This window comes from Falco naumanni, chromosome 5 (genome assembly GCF_017639655.2).
Source record: "Falco naumanni isolate bFalNau1 chromosome 5, bFalNau1.pat, whole genome shotgun sequence".
Classification (NCBI taxonomy): Eukaryota; Metazoa; Chordata; class Aves; order Falconiformes; family Falconidae; genus Falco; species Falco naumanni.
This window is the reverse complement of record NC_054058.1, coordinates 3,346,139-3,363,481: the sequence shown is the minus strand read 5'-3', so window position 1 is coordinate 3,363,481 and position 17,343 is coordinate 3,346,139. Positions and strand designations below refer to the sequence as shown.

The following is a 17,343-nucleotide window of genomic DNA, read 5'->3' as shown; positions in this document are numbered from 1 at the left end:
AGCTTTCTTCAGCAGGTCAAAAGTTAGATGCACTCATGTTCCGCTGTGCTTGCTGCTAAGGTTATGACCATGTACTCTTTAAAATAAGAAAGGGGGAGGGCAGGAAGCCAGATCCTGAAATACCGGATTCAATGTATTTCATTAGGATTTTGACTTTAGCAATGCAGTTCATGTACCTGCAATTGCCTCAAATGTTTAGAAGCTGCTCTTTGTCACCTGGCAGATAAATCCTCAGCTGACAAACACTGCTCCAACGTGAGCCACAGCGAAATAACTCCCACCTTGCCATTGAACCGCTCTGCACCTCTCGAGAACCCGCAATTCAGCCACCGCTTCACTTTGGCTGGAAACACTTCATATAAGTAAATACTAATACAGACTAAACCATAACAAAAGCATGAGACAGACTAGGACACAAGAGCCAAAACATTCTAGCAACTTTTTTTTTAAAAAAAACTTGTATCAGGAATTGCAGATAAAACAGGTTGCAAGCACACAAACTACTCTAGCACATGAGCGTTACACAGTATGTGGCTGAAGACTCTGAGAAATGGAAAACATTGCCCTACCAACACAGGAATGCTGCACAGAGGTCTCAATCTCCACTTTTAAAACTCTTCTCTCCTTCAGTGTGTTTTAAGCACCATCCAGTTGAGCTTAACTGTGGCCTATATAAAGCAACAGCTATTGAATTCAAATATTCGCTCATCTGGATTGTTCCTTGCAGGGGAAGCTCAGATACTCCATCTATATGATCTTCCCCTCACCTCAGCAAACTCAGATCAATCCTGTGTGGTTTATACCAGCTTTCATTAAATTTCTCCATTCACACTACATTTACAACATACATGTATAAAACTGCATGTTCAACATTACTGAGTCACAGGCCAACCATTTCCCCAATTTACCACCAACACGATGACAGAAACCAGGGACCAGGGAGGTTGTACATCCAAATGCCAGACTGAGGGCCAAAGGGAAAAAAAGAAATCACAGACTGAACTCTGAAGAATATGCCACCATCTATTAAGATGTTAGAAGTTCTCCCAAATTGTCAGTCCCACCTGGAATCTAAGGAAAATTTCTCTGAGTTTCAAGTAATACGATAAAAAGGTAAAGAAACTATTCTGGGTGCTCTTTCTTCTCAGGTGACTGAATTTTACTGGTCAGCATTTAGCAAGTGATGAACATGCTCATTTCAGTTTTCATCTCCTGGCAGATCACTAACAGCGCAGTGGTGGTTCTGGTTTGCACTTGCTTTTTGCTTTTGTATATATATTTCATTTTTAAATCCCAGATCATTTAATCGAGCTAGTTTTCAGACAGACTCCACGTGATCCACTATATGAGTGCCAACTGTGAGGAAATGAACAATACAGAAGTTTCTTAAACTGACTTTGCATTTAGAGAAATAAAAGTGGAACTGCACTCTGAATAAACTCAATTCACCCACCTATTCAAGCTAAAACTCACACAGATAAGCAATCAACTGAAAATTAATCGAATATGCTCCAAAACCCACTTCTCCTTATTGACATTATCCCATGGCATCGGTTTTTGGGCTATATGGTAAATAATCCAGTCAGTTTACTCAAGGGGACCATATTTTCTTTACCATATGGCAGCACCCCACCAGTGATGTTTCAGAGGTAGGTGCTACACACGGAGCTGTTACTGACAGGATGGCAGCTATGCAAGGGTTCTGTCAAAAGGCTCTGAAGGATTTAACTTAAGAGTTGGAAAGCAAGAAAACGGATTTTAGCATTTCACGTGGATTACGCCTTCTTTCAGAGTGCATTACTTAAACACCAGAATGTCAGCATGAGGCAAGATATGCCCTTCACCCTGGCTTAGCTGCCTAGATTTAGACAACATACAAGGTTCAAAATCACAGTTTTTGCCCTGGATTCTAAAAAAAAAAAAAAAAAAAAAAAAAAAGTTGTTTCATTTTTTCTTCAAGTTACAAACAGCACATGCTTCACACACCCTTATCAAGCACCATGAGACACCCACCTTCCTTCTCTAATCTTGAAGGCTGACACAGTACATCATAGATACAAAGACTTTGGACCTGCTTCCAAAGACAAAGTGAGTATTTGCAGCCTTCCTACTCTAACTACTGAGTAGCCACGATACAATGGAAAATTTGGAAATACAAAAAATGTTGTAGCTGACTTTATTTGTATGAAGGAATGGTGACATCCAGTGGCCACACGTGCCTGTTTTTACTTGCAGTTTACAAACATATTTATTTCAAAACAGAGCTGTGGCTGCCACCATTGTAAAGGAGCCATGAGCCTAGAGGTATAGCTGCAGTTTCACACAGATAACTTCAGAGAAGTAAGAGCAGCTGAAGAGTCAACCGATTTTCATTTTCATCGTAAGGTATGCAGGACAGCCCAAAGTTCAGAAAGGTACTCATACTTTCTACTGGTACTACAAATGTTGGGCAAAATACCTCCTTTCCTATTCACTCACTGTTCATGACTGAGTGTGAGAACTGAGATCTGTCCCAGGACTTCTGTTTCTACACCTACTTGTCAAAACTTACCAGATTGTTCTGCAATGCTCATTACTCTTCAGCATAACAGTCTGATGTAGGTAGGAACTGCCACCTGGGTCAGCTCTGGTGGGAGCATAAGGGCAGAAGTCAAACCTCCCAATATAATTCAGATTTAAGAACCTTCCTGGGTCTTGTTCCAAGACAGTTGGCTTGCACAGTCTATGTTTGATCAATGAAAGAGTCTACGTTCTTAGGTGGTGCACTAAGTCTTTCCTCTTCATTACCAAAAAGAAAAAGAAAAGACATTTTCTGTCACTGCTTTCCCCTCTAAAGAGAGACTATGGTAAAAAAATCGTCACTTACTAAAAGAATTTGGGAATCCCTGCTGATTCCTGTTTATTTTACGCCCTGTAAACTCCTTAAGCTTTTAGCTGTACTTCCAAGAAGAAATAGTTCTATGAAGTTGGAAACAGTGGCCTAACATTTGGAAGGTGGAACCAACTTGTGATCTCTGACACACGTGATCTGTGGATAGCTGAACCACAGGTCCCAAGCAGGGACTGTGCCATAAGCTGGCGATAACTCTGTTGGAAGATGAAAATTAACATATAATGTCGAGATCACTGGGTTGTCCTGCATACCTTACCATGAAAATGAAAATCAGAGTCTTGTCGAGATCATTGGGTTGTCCTGCATACCTTACCATGAAAATGAAAATCAGAGTCTTTGGAGATCTACTATTTTCTTGCCTGTACACTATATTCCAGACTGAGTGGAAATTTCTGAATCAGGATATATCCATGACAACAAATTAGACAAGATAATACAAAATAAAAGTTCAAACTACATGCCTGCTTCAGGACAAACGATACAAGGGCTTTCCTAACACCCATCCAAAACAGGAAGGTGAGAGCAGTGGCTAGAACTGGCAAAGGAGTGACTTGAGAACAGAAGAGTGACTAACCAGACGTACTGGACGGTTCACTGGTCTAGAGAGAAATCATGGAGCCTCCCATTTCCACTGCACATATCTACCACATTGAGGATGTAGCCACTGCTGCCTACTCCGCTCCTGCAAAGCCCTCCTGCAGACAGACAGAACTGCTATTTCTGTTAACACAACCTACTCAAACCCAGAGACTGCTCTTAACTACAACTAAGAAAATTCCCAGCATGTTGCAAGCTCTAACAGCAGTAACTGATAATCATTATCTGATGACTGGTGCCCTTTTTGAAATGAGCTTGGCAGGCCTGAGGCAAGGACTACAGAGATACCAACATCACAAAACTCCTCATAATTGGCATTAATTGCTCCTTTGTTGACAGCACAGCAGATCTGCCAAGGATTAAATGGATCATAGTGACTAAATTCATCTCTAGTGATGGCCCTTCAGCACATTACTAGGCTGGTGCAAAACATTCACACAGGCTCTGTCAATTTGAAATTGGGCTCAGGGCTCTGTTAATTGAACTTTTTGTGCAAGAACTTTTTTTTTTGAAAGTTCAATTAAGAAACCAAACAGTTCAACTACAAGTACTCCGTTTTAACAGGGAACAGAATGGACGGTCCTTATGTGAGCACTTATCTGAACACTCCTGCAAGAAAGGAAGGTGATGTTCATGCCTCTCTGAAGGTGGAAGATACAGCTCTTCCTAACAGGGATATGAACCTGGAGAAACACTGATTGTTCAGCAAAGCCCAAACCTGCAAACAAGCTGATTGCTCCCTTCTCCCAGATTTCTTCATTGCAGTTTAACACGCTGCTGCCAAAGCGCATGTTAGAGTGCACAGCAGCTCATAGTGCAGCTCAGCATGTATCTCCTGCATGTTTATTTTAAACCTCAGTCTAAGTCTATGAGAGTAAATTTCCATCCCGAGTCTGCATGGACTTTTGGCTGCATGCCCTTACAGCTAAGGCTAAATAAGACTAGAAATCAATTAGAGCATGCAGAAGGGCCAGCTCAGCCGCCAAAAGAGAGTCAGCATATTGCCTGTTTGTGATCTTTCTGTGCTTCCATATATGCTTTCTTTGACTTCTCTGAATACCAAGCCACCTTAAAGGGAGGGGGGAGAAGTTACATAACCAGAGATGCAATTACTCAACAAAAAACTGTATTTACTTTACTCTTACATGATTTCATGCAGGAACAAATCTCTCCAGTGACTCCTCTTCCTCTTTTGGGCACGGATATGGATCGATCAAACAATTACAAACTCAAAAACATCCACACAAGAAAACCTGGCAGTTATTAAATACCACAGAGATCTAGACCAGAAAGGGGGGGGGGGGGGGGGGGGGGGGGGGGGGGGGCGCGCGCACGGGGCAGGGGGACAGAATTACACAGGTTTTACACATCTGAGTAATTTTATTCAGCAGCCACTGATGTAAGAAGTTGGGTTGTACTATAAAACATTGGGGAATACTCTCAGCAAAGGAGCCAGAGGGATCACTTGGTATGTCCATGTCCACCCTCCCTTGAATCACAGCTCAAAAGATTCTCAGCAGAATTAGGCTAAAAAGGGCAGCAGCAAGACCATCTCCTCCTGTTGCAGTAAATCAACACTTACTTTTATATATCATGCTAAATACAAAGCAATCCCTGAAATTAAGTAAAAATAGCAAAAAACAAACCAGAAATCTATGTCTTCCTAATACAGTCTGATCTCCCAGTGGCAAGCTGACAGGCAAACCAGGCATATTGTTCAAGCATCTGCCTTATCCTAAAGCAGAAAACCAAAACTATCAAACACAGCAGAGCTGGCTAGCCCTATAATCCTGCCCACTTTCTCCAAGGATTACCTAGAAAATCATAAATCACAGAATTAAGGCATGGAAAAGACTTGTGACTACCTTCCACCAAGAGAACTGTCCATACACAACTCAGTCCATTATTTGGTTGTTGTTCCTTCCCCTCTGGTTCATTCCACCAGTTGTAACTACACGTTTTGGACTACCGAAAAGCACATTACAGCTACGAAACTCAGTGCCCTGCTATCAGATATCTCATACAGCCTCAGAAAAAAAGAAATCAGAATCTGCTCTGGCAAATTCATTAAAGAAGAGTCCTTCAAAAGAACTGGGTTATTGAACAGGTTTGACAAACGTCTGTAAACTTACACAAAGAAAGAACTGAGGAGGAAATAGTTTATAGAAGCAACCTGAATGCCAAGCCTGTCAACTGACATATTAATATACATTATGCGCTCTCTTTGAGCTCTGAAACTGGAAATCATTAGTCAAACATGATTAATACACAGTCAGCACTCAGAATAATAATATATACACACACAAAGACACAAATATGTGCACATACATGTATGTGCATATATACACACACACACACCCTATATACGGTGTACCTATATAAAGGTAACACAAATTCAAAGATGCTCAGACAAGCAGGAGTCACCCAGTCACAGAAAACAAGGGAGAAGGAATCAGTCAAAGGCTGATGTTTGATACAAGATTTCCATGCTGCTAAGGCTGGATTGCTTTTGGCAAAACCAGGAAAGAAGTTTAAGCAAATGAGAGACATAAAAAGGAGAGTTCATCACAAGGAAAAAGAAAAGATAGGGAAGCTCCAACACTTCAGCCAGTTCCACGGACAGCTCCCAGAAAAAGCTAACAGAGCGCTCCAAATCTCTACAAACTAACTACAACTTTGATAAAGCTAAGGAATAGTCTTACTAGCAAGTGTTATTTAGAATTGTTTTTCTATTTGATGCTATTTTCTGTTGTTTCCAGTTTTCTAATCAAGAATTAACTCCCCTGATTTGCTAGAATAAAATCACTTTTCAGGGTGTCCAGCACTTAAATATGCCTAGCAATTAACATGAACTAAAGTGGCTACTAGGCACATAGCTTTCAAAGAGTGCCAGTCTCACTGGATTTGGAGAAATCCTTTGAGGTACCTCTGAAATGGGACAAATTTAAACTTCTTGCATATTACCCCCCCCAAAAAAAAACCCAAAGAAAGAAAAGCCTCTGGGCTTAGAGACGCTGGTGCTAAGCTCCAGGAAAGAAGGAAGAAATCTAAGGAACACTCCAGCTAGAACAAAGAGGTGGAGTGATCGCAGCAGCGTGAAAACCTCTATACAAGAGAATGCTTGATATATAGGTATCAAAATTAAGTTAACTGGTGAACTATTTCATTAAAGGGATCAGCCATATAATAATTACCTCTGAAATTCTCCCATCACTGCTAGACTTGAGTCAGCATAAATGCAGATTAATGGCAGTGGACTGTTAAGTTCTTCATGAAGACAGACAGCAATTGCAAGTCCCACTCATCACTGCTACCGCATTTTCTGCTATGTGTCCCTTAAATTTTTACATTACCCGTCCCACTGGACTTGGCTTCAAGAATCAGTTTATATAAAGCTTAAGGTACCTCGCATCTCTATCTGTAACTGCTTCCTACACGTATTTCCTGGTTACTAGATGGAACCTTACACTTACCTCCCTTTTCCTCCACTCTCCCAAAAGCCAGCTTTATTATAGGGTAATATGCAGGAAAACACATCATTGGTTCCCAAACTGACAAAAACATGAAACATTATTCATCCTTCCTAGATGAGCTTCAGAGCACCAGCTTGCTGCTCTTCAGAAGTTTTCGAAACAGCAGCCAAACTCAGAGTTACCTTCAGATGCTGCCACCTACATGGAAATACTTGCAAGCTAATTATGTATCATTTTGTATTGAACTGCAAAGAGACCTTGCAACCTGAACTGCAACATTATGCTGCTGATGTTCTGCTGGGTGCACTTTTGCCCTAGGGACTGGTTCTCATTTGTCCCATTTTGCAACAGGGCAGTAGTGGAAATGTCAAAGGCACAGAGCAGAAGCATGAAGAGAGAAGAGCAGAAAAGTAACATGAAAGAAAACTTCTCACTGAAGCATTAAGATTGCTAGTCATGGATAGAGGCCACATTTTTAAAAACAAAACTAGCATTGCTAAGAATCAGCCACGTGGAGTTGAAACAGCAAAGTGGAAAATCCAGTCTCAAGCTCAACACCAAGTTAAAGATTTCCAAAAGAGTTTTACTCAAGTTACTGTTACACAAAGGCTCCTGGAACAGCGTTCTTGGTAAGTTTTAACACTTCCACTGTTTACAAGAGGTTTCAAGCCATTAGATAAGGCAGATGTCTTCTGCTTGACCCATGGAATGCTAACTTCACTCTAGCCAAGTTACAAACTGGTTAAAAAGCAAACAAAACAAACAAAACCCCCAAACCAAGCCATACTTCACAGTATTTATTTTCTGGTACTCATGCTGCTTGAGGAATTTCTGGTTATATGCTAAACAAGTACAGTGTAATTTACAAAACTACACTGCACATCCAACAAAACAGCAATAGCCACGTAACACTGGAAAAGCTATCACAAGGCAAGGGGAAGGAAGGAAGGGGAAGGGCTGATTCAGAAAAAAATAATTAAAAAATTAATTCACATTTCTCCTTTATTTCTGCAAATTGGTTTTGCAAGCTTTCCATTGGCAGAGACAAGGCACAGTGCCAGGTGCCCCCCAGGCACCTCTCGGAGAAGTAACATTCTCCAATCATCCCTCTGTGCACTGCACCAGACTGCAGCGACCTGCTGCCAACAGCTTATCCTGGAGATGCCAGCTCCTTCTCTAGCTTCAAAGACCATGAAGTGGGTGGGTTGCTTCTCCATTCTGTTGACCCACTTCATGGTAACAGCAGTTAATAGCCTTCCAGTAGCTATCAGCTCTCATATACAGTCCTTTACAGCACTGTGGACCCATATGTACTGGCATCTGAACACAAGTAAGGATGTAATCCGCTTTAAAAAATGAAAAACTATAACATCCATATAAATTGTTATGCATTTTATATGAATATTTATAGCTATGTAAAAAAGACCAGAGGATGTTCAGAAGGTCATCTAGCCCATTTCCCCACCTCATAGCTTACATTAACTCCCACTTAGGCCAGAAGGACTCTTTTTTTTGGTGTTTTGTTTTGGTTTTTTTTGGGGGGTGTGTGTGTGTGTTAATTTCATGGATGATGATGCATTAAGCATGAAGTTGGACCAGATGCTATCTTGAGGTCCATTTCATCCTTATTCTCCTATGATTCATAAAATGCTGATACATACATAGGCAAGGAAACCGTTATTACATCCCATTAAAATAAAACCCTGTAACCTCTTTCTAAAAAGCACAAGAAACCTTTATAACTAGACTGAAAGAAAACAGATAGCAGTGTCTATGACTTGAGATTTATTAAATCCAGCTATCTGATCCTTTTTCTGGAGCATAAGCATTTTGACAAATGATACAATCACACAATCAGACGTTATTCTTTCCTCTGGGCTTTGAAACTCAGCCTGTATATTGAACGGACACAGAAGGAAGGGGGACAGAAGCACACAGAGACAGAGTCTGGGAAAAGTCACATAAGTGCTTTAAATCCAGGATAGTTAACACTGAATACTAGAAAACATATCTGCATATATGGAAAGATAGTGCTAGAATGTGCAAATGAAGGCCAGCTGTGCTCCATCAAATTAAAAGTAGCAGCGAATATCCAAATCTGTTATGCTGTTGTTATGCTATACCAATAATACTACTCACAGACCACACACTTACATACTGCAAAAGATCTGCTCAAACATGATCTGTTGGGCACCGCTCTAGCATTTTCTCCATGTTATCACGTCTGCTATCTTCATGCTCCTGTCTCTAGAAATTCAAACAGTTCAGTTATACCCCAAATGGTTACTTGGAGGCATTGCCTTGTTTTTTACTCTTACCTTCTCTCCACTAGAGTAGAAGAAATAACGCAATCGGACAATGTTACAATGATCCAACTTTCTCATAATCTGGAGCTCTCTGTTCTGAAACAAGAGAAAAGCAAACAATTAGAAAAACACTTTTCTCACAATGTTAGAGTACTGTAATGAACACCTTAATATACGGATACAGGAGCTGACGAACCAAAACAATTGAAGCTGGAAAGAGGTAAAAGCTTTCACACATTTATTAGTCTTTATTCCAATTATTTTACCACCAAGAGTATCGACACCTTTGAGTACATTTTCTCTCTAGAGCAAAGGTCCACAAATCCATCACAAAATCCAAGAATTACCTACTTGCGTTACCAAAGTTTCAGTGGTAAAAGGCAAGACAACATTAACTTCCATTTTTATTTTCTCATCATACAATAACACAACATATCATCCAGAATGGTCGGAAGCCTATCCCCCTTGAATACTGTAAAAATAATGTAAACAATGAAAAAGTAAACATAATATTTCCACCTACATACCTGCCCTGCTCCACACTGCAAAAGAGGTTTGTGATGGAAGATCATTTCCGTACCATTGTCTTTGCAACACCAACAAAACACACCTGAAACCGAGCAGGCAACTCAGTTCCCTCTTTTGTTCAACCAAGGTTTAGCCAACTTGGGCAGATAAAATAACAATGTTATTTTCCCATTTTGTATCAAACTAAAAAAGCTGTTAAAATAAATTCAGTTCACTATATGCGTGATAACCTGGGGACGTTACCGCAATATGCATTGTAACTGAGCCCTAACAAATGAGGGATCTTACAGCCTAACAGATAAAAATGAGTGAAATGTTTGTTTTTATTCATACCTGCAATTCAACAAGTAAAATTAGCACAGCTATGTTTGTTAACTTCACTCCACAGCTGTTGCTACATTACTCCTTTCTCCTATGGGCACATTTACACATCACACACACAGTTTTTCCTTCCTCAACTACTCTACAGTTTGCAGCTTCAAAAATAAAAGCTATTTCCAATTTTTACCTGCATCACAGGGTTGCTAATCACACATCTTAAGTAGCTAGGAACAATATACTAGACTAATACACTGGTCCTACTAGAATCCTGGATGACTTCAGGAAATATTTGGGGAGAAAATTCTTCAGCCACCACACATTTTCATACTTAAATGCATAAAGCAAACACCTACTTTGTGTGGTGCTGCTGTCAAAATGAGGATTTCATATTCTGTGTATCAGAGGGTCATGTACATTGCTTATCACCACAATTAAAGCTTAAGGAACTCCACAAGAACCACTGAGAGCTTCTAATGTGAACATAGCTATGAACTCCACTTTTAAATCCTCTAAGCCATGTAGCCTTAAAAAAAAAAAAAAAAAAAGGTGTTAAATAGGATGCAGTATCATTAATCCTATCATCCCTGCCACCCGCTGACTGAAAAAAAATACTTCAGTATTAGCCAGCTCTTTACAAACACGAGTGACATCTCACACAATTATCAGTTGGCGATTGTCCAGTTAGTAGTTAACGAGAAAGCAAGTCCCTCCCTGGGCCTCTGGGCCTGCCCAGCCTCTGAACAGATTAAAGCCTAAGTCCGTTAGGTGTACACCAAGACAGGCCTATTCTGTCCTGAAGGATGAAGAGAGACTTTTAGGGAGAGACTTCTGAGGCTTTCATGTATCTCCTGAAATCCTATGGAGTGAATTTGTGAAAGAGGAATACAGGTGTCACCACAACCTCATCAACACGCCTCACATCTCACAGAGAAAAGTGCTCTCCTGGTAGGAACAAGAGCTCAAATATTCGCCACTTTGACTTCTTTTTGATAGCATGTGATAAAGAATAACTATCTGGAGAATCGTGGCTGAGGTTCCTGTGACACATGGCACAGTTCAGACTTCAAACCAACAGAACGGCCTCATCCTCTCATCTCGTTCGGACAAGCAGCCACCACTGGCTCGGGGCGGCTCCCTGGGCCTTACAGCCTGGGCCCGATTTCAACCGGTCGAAGTAGGGATGGCTCTAGATCCCATCAGTCACCAAAACACAAATTATGACTTCTCCAGTTGGCTTTTACAGGTATAATGCTTAACGGTATTACTACAGCAGTGAACCTAACACCGACAGCTCCAGCATCTCAACCAAATTTCACCAGCAACTCACAGCATAACGTAAAGCAATTAATTTCTTCCTTCTTTTCTCCCACTGGCTGCAACACAGCAACAATACCATTTATCTCATGGAATTACTGGAAAAAAACATGAACATACTAAACATTAATGCACAGTATTACTTCGGTGACAACTCTGCTAACTCCTTAAAATACCCATATATACTCTAAGTCAGGTTATCGCTTCATGTTCTTTAGATAGTATGTATATGCTCATTGGATACACTGGGGTGGTGGTGGTGGGAAATCAGCAGAAGTTATTCTAACACTAGGTTGAAGTTATATTTATACTCTGGTATTTCATCCTAGCACAGGCACAGTCTGTGCCCACTTTGATGCCTTCCACTCCGATCCATCTCCTTCGGCTCTCATCCTGACCATCTGCTGCAGCTGCACAAACACTGCTTCAAGAGGTGCTAATATCAGGGATAACTCATAAACCAGTTACACAGTAACCTATATCTTGCATCCTGTGACTAGACAGAAGGAAACAAATTTAAATTATCATCTTAGTCAAACAGTCACCTCAGCCACCTTAAAACCAAGCTGACTTTTAATCACCACTCCCTGGTGGAGTTAAAACCAGAAATACTCGAACAGTTGCAAAACTCGAATTGGATGTGGCGGGGGAACAGCTACTGATGTTCACGTAACAGACTGACGCTTTAAAGAATTCATTTCTCCTTAGATGGATAAAGTAGTCTCACTCTACCATGTATTTCCCCTTTTTCACATTATAATGTGGACTATTAATTACCAGTGTACAAATGCACTGGGAGGTGGGGGGAATATCAGATTATAAGCAGGGAACCTTCAGTGAAGTGAACAGTGACAGGTATCCCACACCAAGTACAAGAAAGAAAACACATGTCTAAATATAATGCAAACTAAAACCATTTCAGAACATGCTGATGAGAAAGGCTGACAGTGCATGACCCAAATACATGGTGGATGAAAACATAAAGCTCACGCTTATCCTTAACTCATCCTTTTTGTCTTCCAGGAGACATGGATGTAAAGTCAAAGGCTCAAAGGGGAAGGTATTCTTTCCTGTTCTCCCACCCATTCACATAAAGGGAAGGGTTTAGTTTTCTTGCTGAATTCAGAGTTCCAGGCCTGGTAAGCACTGAAGAGTGCAGGCCAGTCTGCTTTCATGTGGAGGGGTGTCCCATGCACCTGCAATCGACTGTCCCAGGGGTGGCAATACAGCCCTACCATCTGCCACGGACTGATCCGGACTGCACTGGAACAGGGTGAAGCTCTACAACACCCACAATATATTGATGGCATCATCATATGGGGCAATACAGCAGTAGAAGTCTTTGAGAAAGAGAAGAACACAGTTGAAATCCTTCTGAAAGCTGCTTTTACCAAAAAAGAAAGTAAGGTGAAGGCACTCACACAGGAGATCCAGTTTTTGGGAATAAGACAGCAAGACAGATGTCATGAGACCCCAATGGATGTAATCAACAAATAACAGCTATGTCTCCACCAACTAATAAGAAACACAGGCTTTCTTGGGCATTGTGGGGTTTTGGAGAATGCACACTCCAAATTACAGACTGATTGTAAGCCCTATCAGGTGACGCAGAAGAATGATTTCAAATGGGGCCCCAAGCAATGACAAGCCTTTGAACAAATTAAACTGGAGATAGCTCAGGCAGTAGCCCTTGGGCCAGTCTGGACTAGGCAGGATGCAAAAAAAGTGCTCTACACTGCAGCCAGGGAGAATGGCCCTACCTCGAGCCTCTGGCAGAAGGCATCGGGGAGACTCGAGGTCAACCCCTTCAGCACCAGCCTCACCACAAGGGAGGACCCAGCAGACTTCTGTTCGCACCGAAACACAGAGCTCCTGCAGCACACAGTTCGTGGCTTCTCGAAGGAACAATGGGACTACATACACATTACTCAGCAAACTTCTGTTGCAGTTCGACTTCTTTATCTAAAACAGATTTCTTTATCCAGAAGGCAAGGGGCTGCTGACACACATAGAAGACTGCTTTAGTGAAAGGCTCAAACGCACTGGTACTAACTACTGAGCAAACCCCACATGACAAAACCCTGTTCATCACTTTTGAAGACAACTTTCCCAGCCCAGACTGCCTGTATCTGTTCATTATATTGAAAAAACCTAGTTGCCCATCAGGGTTAAAGATTTGGTTGAAGATTGCCAAGACAACATCAGATTTATAACTTCAAAGCATAGCCAGTGGAGCTGATGCACAAAGACTCACGAAGCCTGCTCTCCAAAGTTACAATTGCAATCCCTCATAGCTGCGCTAATGCTGACATTGACATAAAACCACCAAAGCAAGATCACTTCTGCCTCACTACTTAGTCTGCTCTTACAGACTAGGGTAACCATTGCCCCATCCCCCCCACACACACTCTCCCTTCCCATCCAGAGATTTCTAGAGCTATGGAGTTTGCATTCATCAAGCTTAACCTGGATCTTTGCTTTTTTTTTTCCTTTTTCCCTTTTCCTCCTTTTTCGACCTGGTCCTTTTTACAACAGGAGAAGAAATGACTGGATCATCAGCGATGATGCCTTATGGACTTGCAGCTTCCTAAACCGGACCACAGCAAAAGAAGGTGGAAGGTTTTGTACAGCTCATGTCAGCATGACATTATCAATATTACCCAATGAGATGTAGAAATATCACCTGGATCCAGATCAGAAGAGAATTCCTCAGAATTTCCTTAGCTAAAGGGCACGCTAGTTTTTGCTACTTTTTTTTCTTCTGAAATACCTGTGTAAAGTCTCAACAAGGTTCTTTGAGGGTTATGTCTAAAGCAGATGAAATGGGAGAGATTAGAAATTTGTATTTTTGCCTTTTGTCACACCAAGGACATGACCTGGTTCTTGTGTATGTCTTGTCCTTTTAAGGGAGGTTATCTTTTTGATGGAAAGGCACGATAAATTACCAATCTATTTCAACGAGCAACTGCAGCATCAGTCTTCTTGCTTAAGTAAGGTCAGCAACTAAATTTTATTCTCATTTTTGCAATTTTTGACCTAATTTTTATTCTTCTTAGGGTAATACCTTCAAATGCTGGAGCAGAGTATCTTGTGTTCTTCAATCAGGTTGGAAAAACAGAAAATGAAGAGTAAATGTCACATGAGCTCTGGCATTATAGATGGATAGAAGCATCAAAGGTAGATCCAAATTTCTCGGTATACACAATTGTCCTCTTGCACATGTCATATTTACAGCTTCCTTCCTCTTTTCCCCTGTTTCCATCACAGTCTACTCCATTCTACCGTATTTCTTGTTCTACAGATTTTCCCACCGTGAAGAGCCAGACCAGGGAGCCACACGCAAAGCTGGGAAATAACCTAGTTTCCTGTGGCATGAAGGCAGTGATGAAGCAGCAAGGCTTGCCCTTCCCCCCACCCCTGCTTCCATCTACTTGAACGGCCTGAATGACCAAGCCACCCCCACTCGCCTTCACCCGCTGCACTGAGGAGCCTGCTTCAGAGAACAGGCTCAGGCTGAGACCTTCAGAGATTTAAAGTGTTTCCATACAGCAGGAAGAAGCCTCTTTATCCTGACCATCTCCCACCATAAGAAAAAGGATGGACTCTTAAGCACAGGGCAGCAGGCGCATTACTGACAAAGGTCTTTCAATGGGATCCTAGCCAGCTATACTCGATGCCTTGCGGAGACAGCTGCTTGCACAACATTTGAGCCATACCTCCTAGACTCAGCTTTGTAAGGCATACAGAGACAGAACACTCCAGATCGCAGAGGAAGCCATCATACTCGCCATCATCTGCCTGTGGTACAGAAACAGCACCTGACAATTCTCCAAGGGGTAGCAGGATCACCAAGACCAGAATATTTTCACTAACGTCATTACTAGAGCTCCAATCCTAGTATGTCTGGGTTATCCTAAGCTTAGTGGGACAGACTGCAAAATAAAAGCTGTGCCACCATCTCCGAAAGTTCCTGAAGCTGCCTGACCCATTCATCCCAAGGTGGCTTTCAAACACCGATCACAATGCTACTTCTGACACGGTCTTGCTCTCAGCAAAAGTATTACAGAAATTATTCTATGGATCACAGAACTAGCTGCCTTTCACAGATACATGATAATTCAGGCATTTTACAGAAAAAAAAATCTAATTCCTACAATTTTCTGTATTTGTCCCAAGCTATCACAGAAATAAAAAGAAGTCCAACTACAGAAGCCTGGGCTGGGAATCTGCCCATGCCAGTCATCAATAGCTAGCCACCCATGACAAGCCCATTTTGTAGGCAAGCAATTTCAAGCAGAGATAAATGTCAACAGGGATCACAGTTTTCCTCATTTGCATTTGAGGCACAGATTAAGACGAAGCCCCAGTCTCCCTCTCCTGCCAGTCATGGCATATTTCCAAGACCAGCAGATCTAATTTGGGATGGTCTCCATTTTTAGCACACCTGTCAGTCTCAAATTCATACAATCACAACCTTTAATCCAGAAATACAGGACAAGATCAACAAGCAAATACTATTTAGTAAAATATCTGTATCCACAACATAACAAGAGCTGTAATGCCACAACAACCACAACCCAGTTAGTGCTGGTCCATCGACAACTGTTAAATACTTGCAGCCCAGTAGGCCTAATGCACAGGTCAGAAAGTCCAGATATTACGTCCTGCTCCAGCCTCTACCCATGTGTACCACGCGCATCTGCATAGAAGTGGCTTTGAGGGTTAACATTTTGTAAAAGCGCTTTGACTTCTATAATCCAAAAAGTCCTGGAGACAGAGATACAATACTATTATATTGTAAGATTCAGGGCTTCCTTAAGGAAGAAAGAAAATAAAGAAAAAAAAAAAATATCTGTGATAGCCATCAGCAGTTTACAGTACAAATATAAAACTGCTGCTTTAAATACTCACATGCCCTACCCGTTCCTTGCACCTCTGCCTGCCTGCCATTGACAGGAATCCCAGCCCTCACACAAGTGAAAACCCAGACGCCAAGTACCTCTGCAGCATGAGAACAACGAGCTCACATGCACTGTGCCATGCAAGTGGGACGAGCAGAGGAAGCTGACAGGGGGTCCAAGACACAGAATGCCTCTGCATGCATTTCCGTGCAACTCAGCCAGCTGCAGCTGTACCGTGCTCTGCTTTACTACATAACTAAAAGCAATGCAAAGGCTCCAAACCCAGCTTCCTTTTGCTACCAAGTTTCACAGCGCTGCCAAACTTTCCACTATTTGTCCTCATCTAAAAATCTGACCGTTAAGATCCTGAAGCAACAAATGATGGAGATACGCAGCAGGGCTATGCTGCAAAGTGTTTCTGAAACACGGGCCTGCAAACACCCAGAAAGAGTCAGAGACACAAAACGCGTGCGTCAGCTGTATTCTAGCCAAAATTTATTACTGAGCACAGTGACCTTCAGCCCTGGCATGGGTACAGATCAGGGCAAAAAGCACCGGCTCCGAGCGCAGCAGCAGGCAGGACCTGCCTGCAGAGGCCAGTGGGCAGCGCGTGCTGGGCTGGAGCTGGGGCCAGGCCAGGGCAAGCCAAAGGCACAAGGTTCAGCCCAGCACAGGCGGGGCCACCAGCGCGCGCCCAACCTGCAAACCCATGATTTATTACAGCTCAGCTGAAATTAAAGTGCAGGCAGGGGCAGCGAGAGGAAAAAACCATGCTTGAAACTAAAGCTGTAGAGTAATGACTGAAACAAAAAGTCACACAGCCATGGCAAAACGTGGGCAAGACTACATTAACCCCTTAAGAACTAGACAGTTTTGAACCCCAACCACGCAGTAATTGGCGAGCTGACAGAAAGGTGTACGGGATGAAAATCTGAGATACCAACACACACCTTGTTTCCACCCTGTTAATACTTTTTATTTTATTACTGCCCACCAATAAACTTGAGCAT

The 17,343-nt window shown here is 42.0% G+C and overlaps 1 protein-coding gene across 4 annotated transcripts in view; it reads right to left on the bottom strand.

Annotated features, from left to right (window-relative positions):
* Positions 1–17,343, bottom strand: part of GSK3B (glycogen synthase kinase 3 beta) — a 157,421-nt gene that overhangs the window by 60,631 nt on the left and 79,447 nt on the right. For all 4 annotated transcript variants that reach the window (XM_040595475.1, XM_040595477.1, XM_040595476.1 and 1 more), the window contains exon 3: positions 9,282–9,365. In XM_040595475.1, the coding sequence (XP_040451409.1) occupies positions 9,282–9,365 (84 nt within the window). The remainder of the gene's footprint in view (positions 1–9,281; positions 9,366–17,343) is intronic.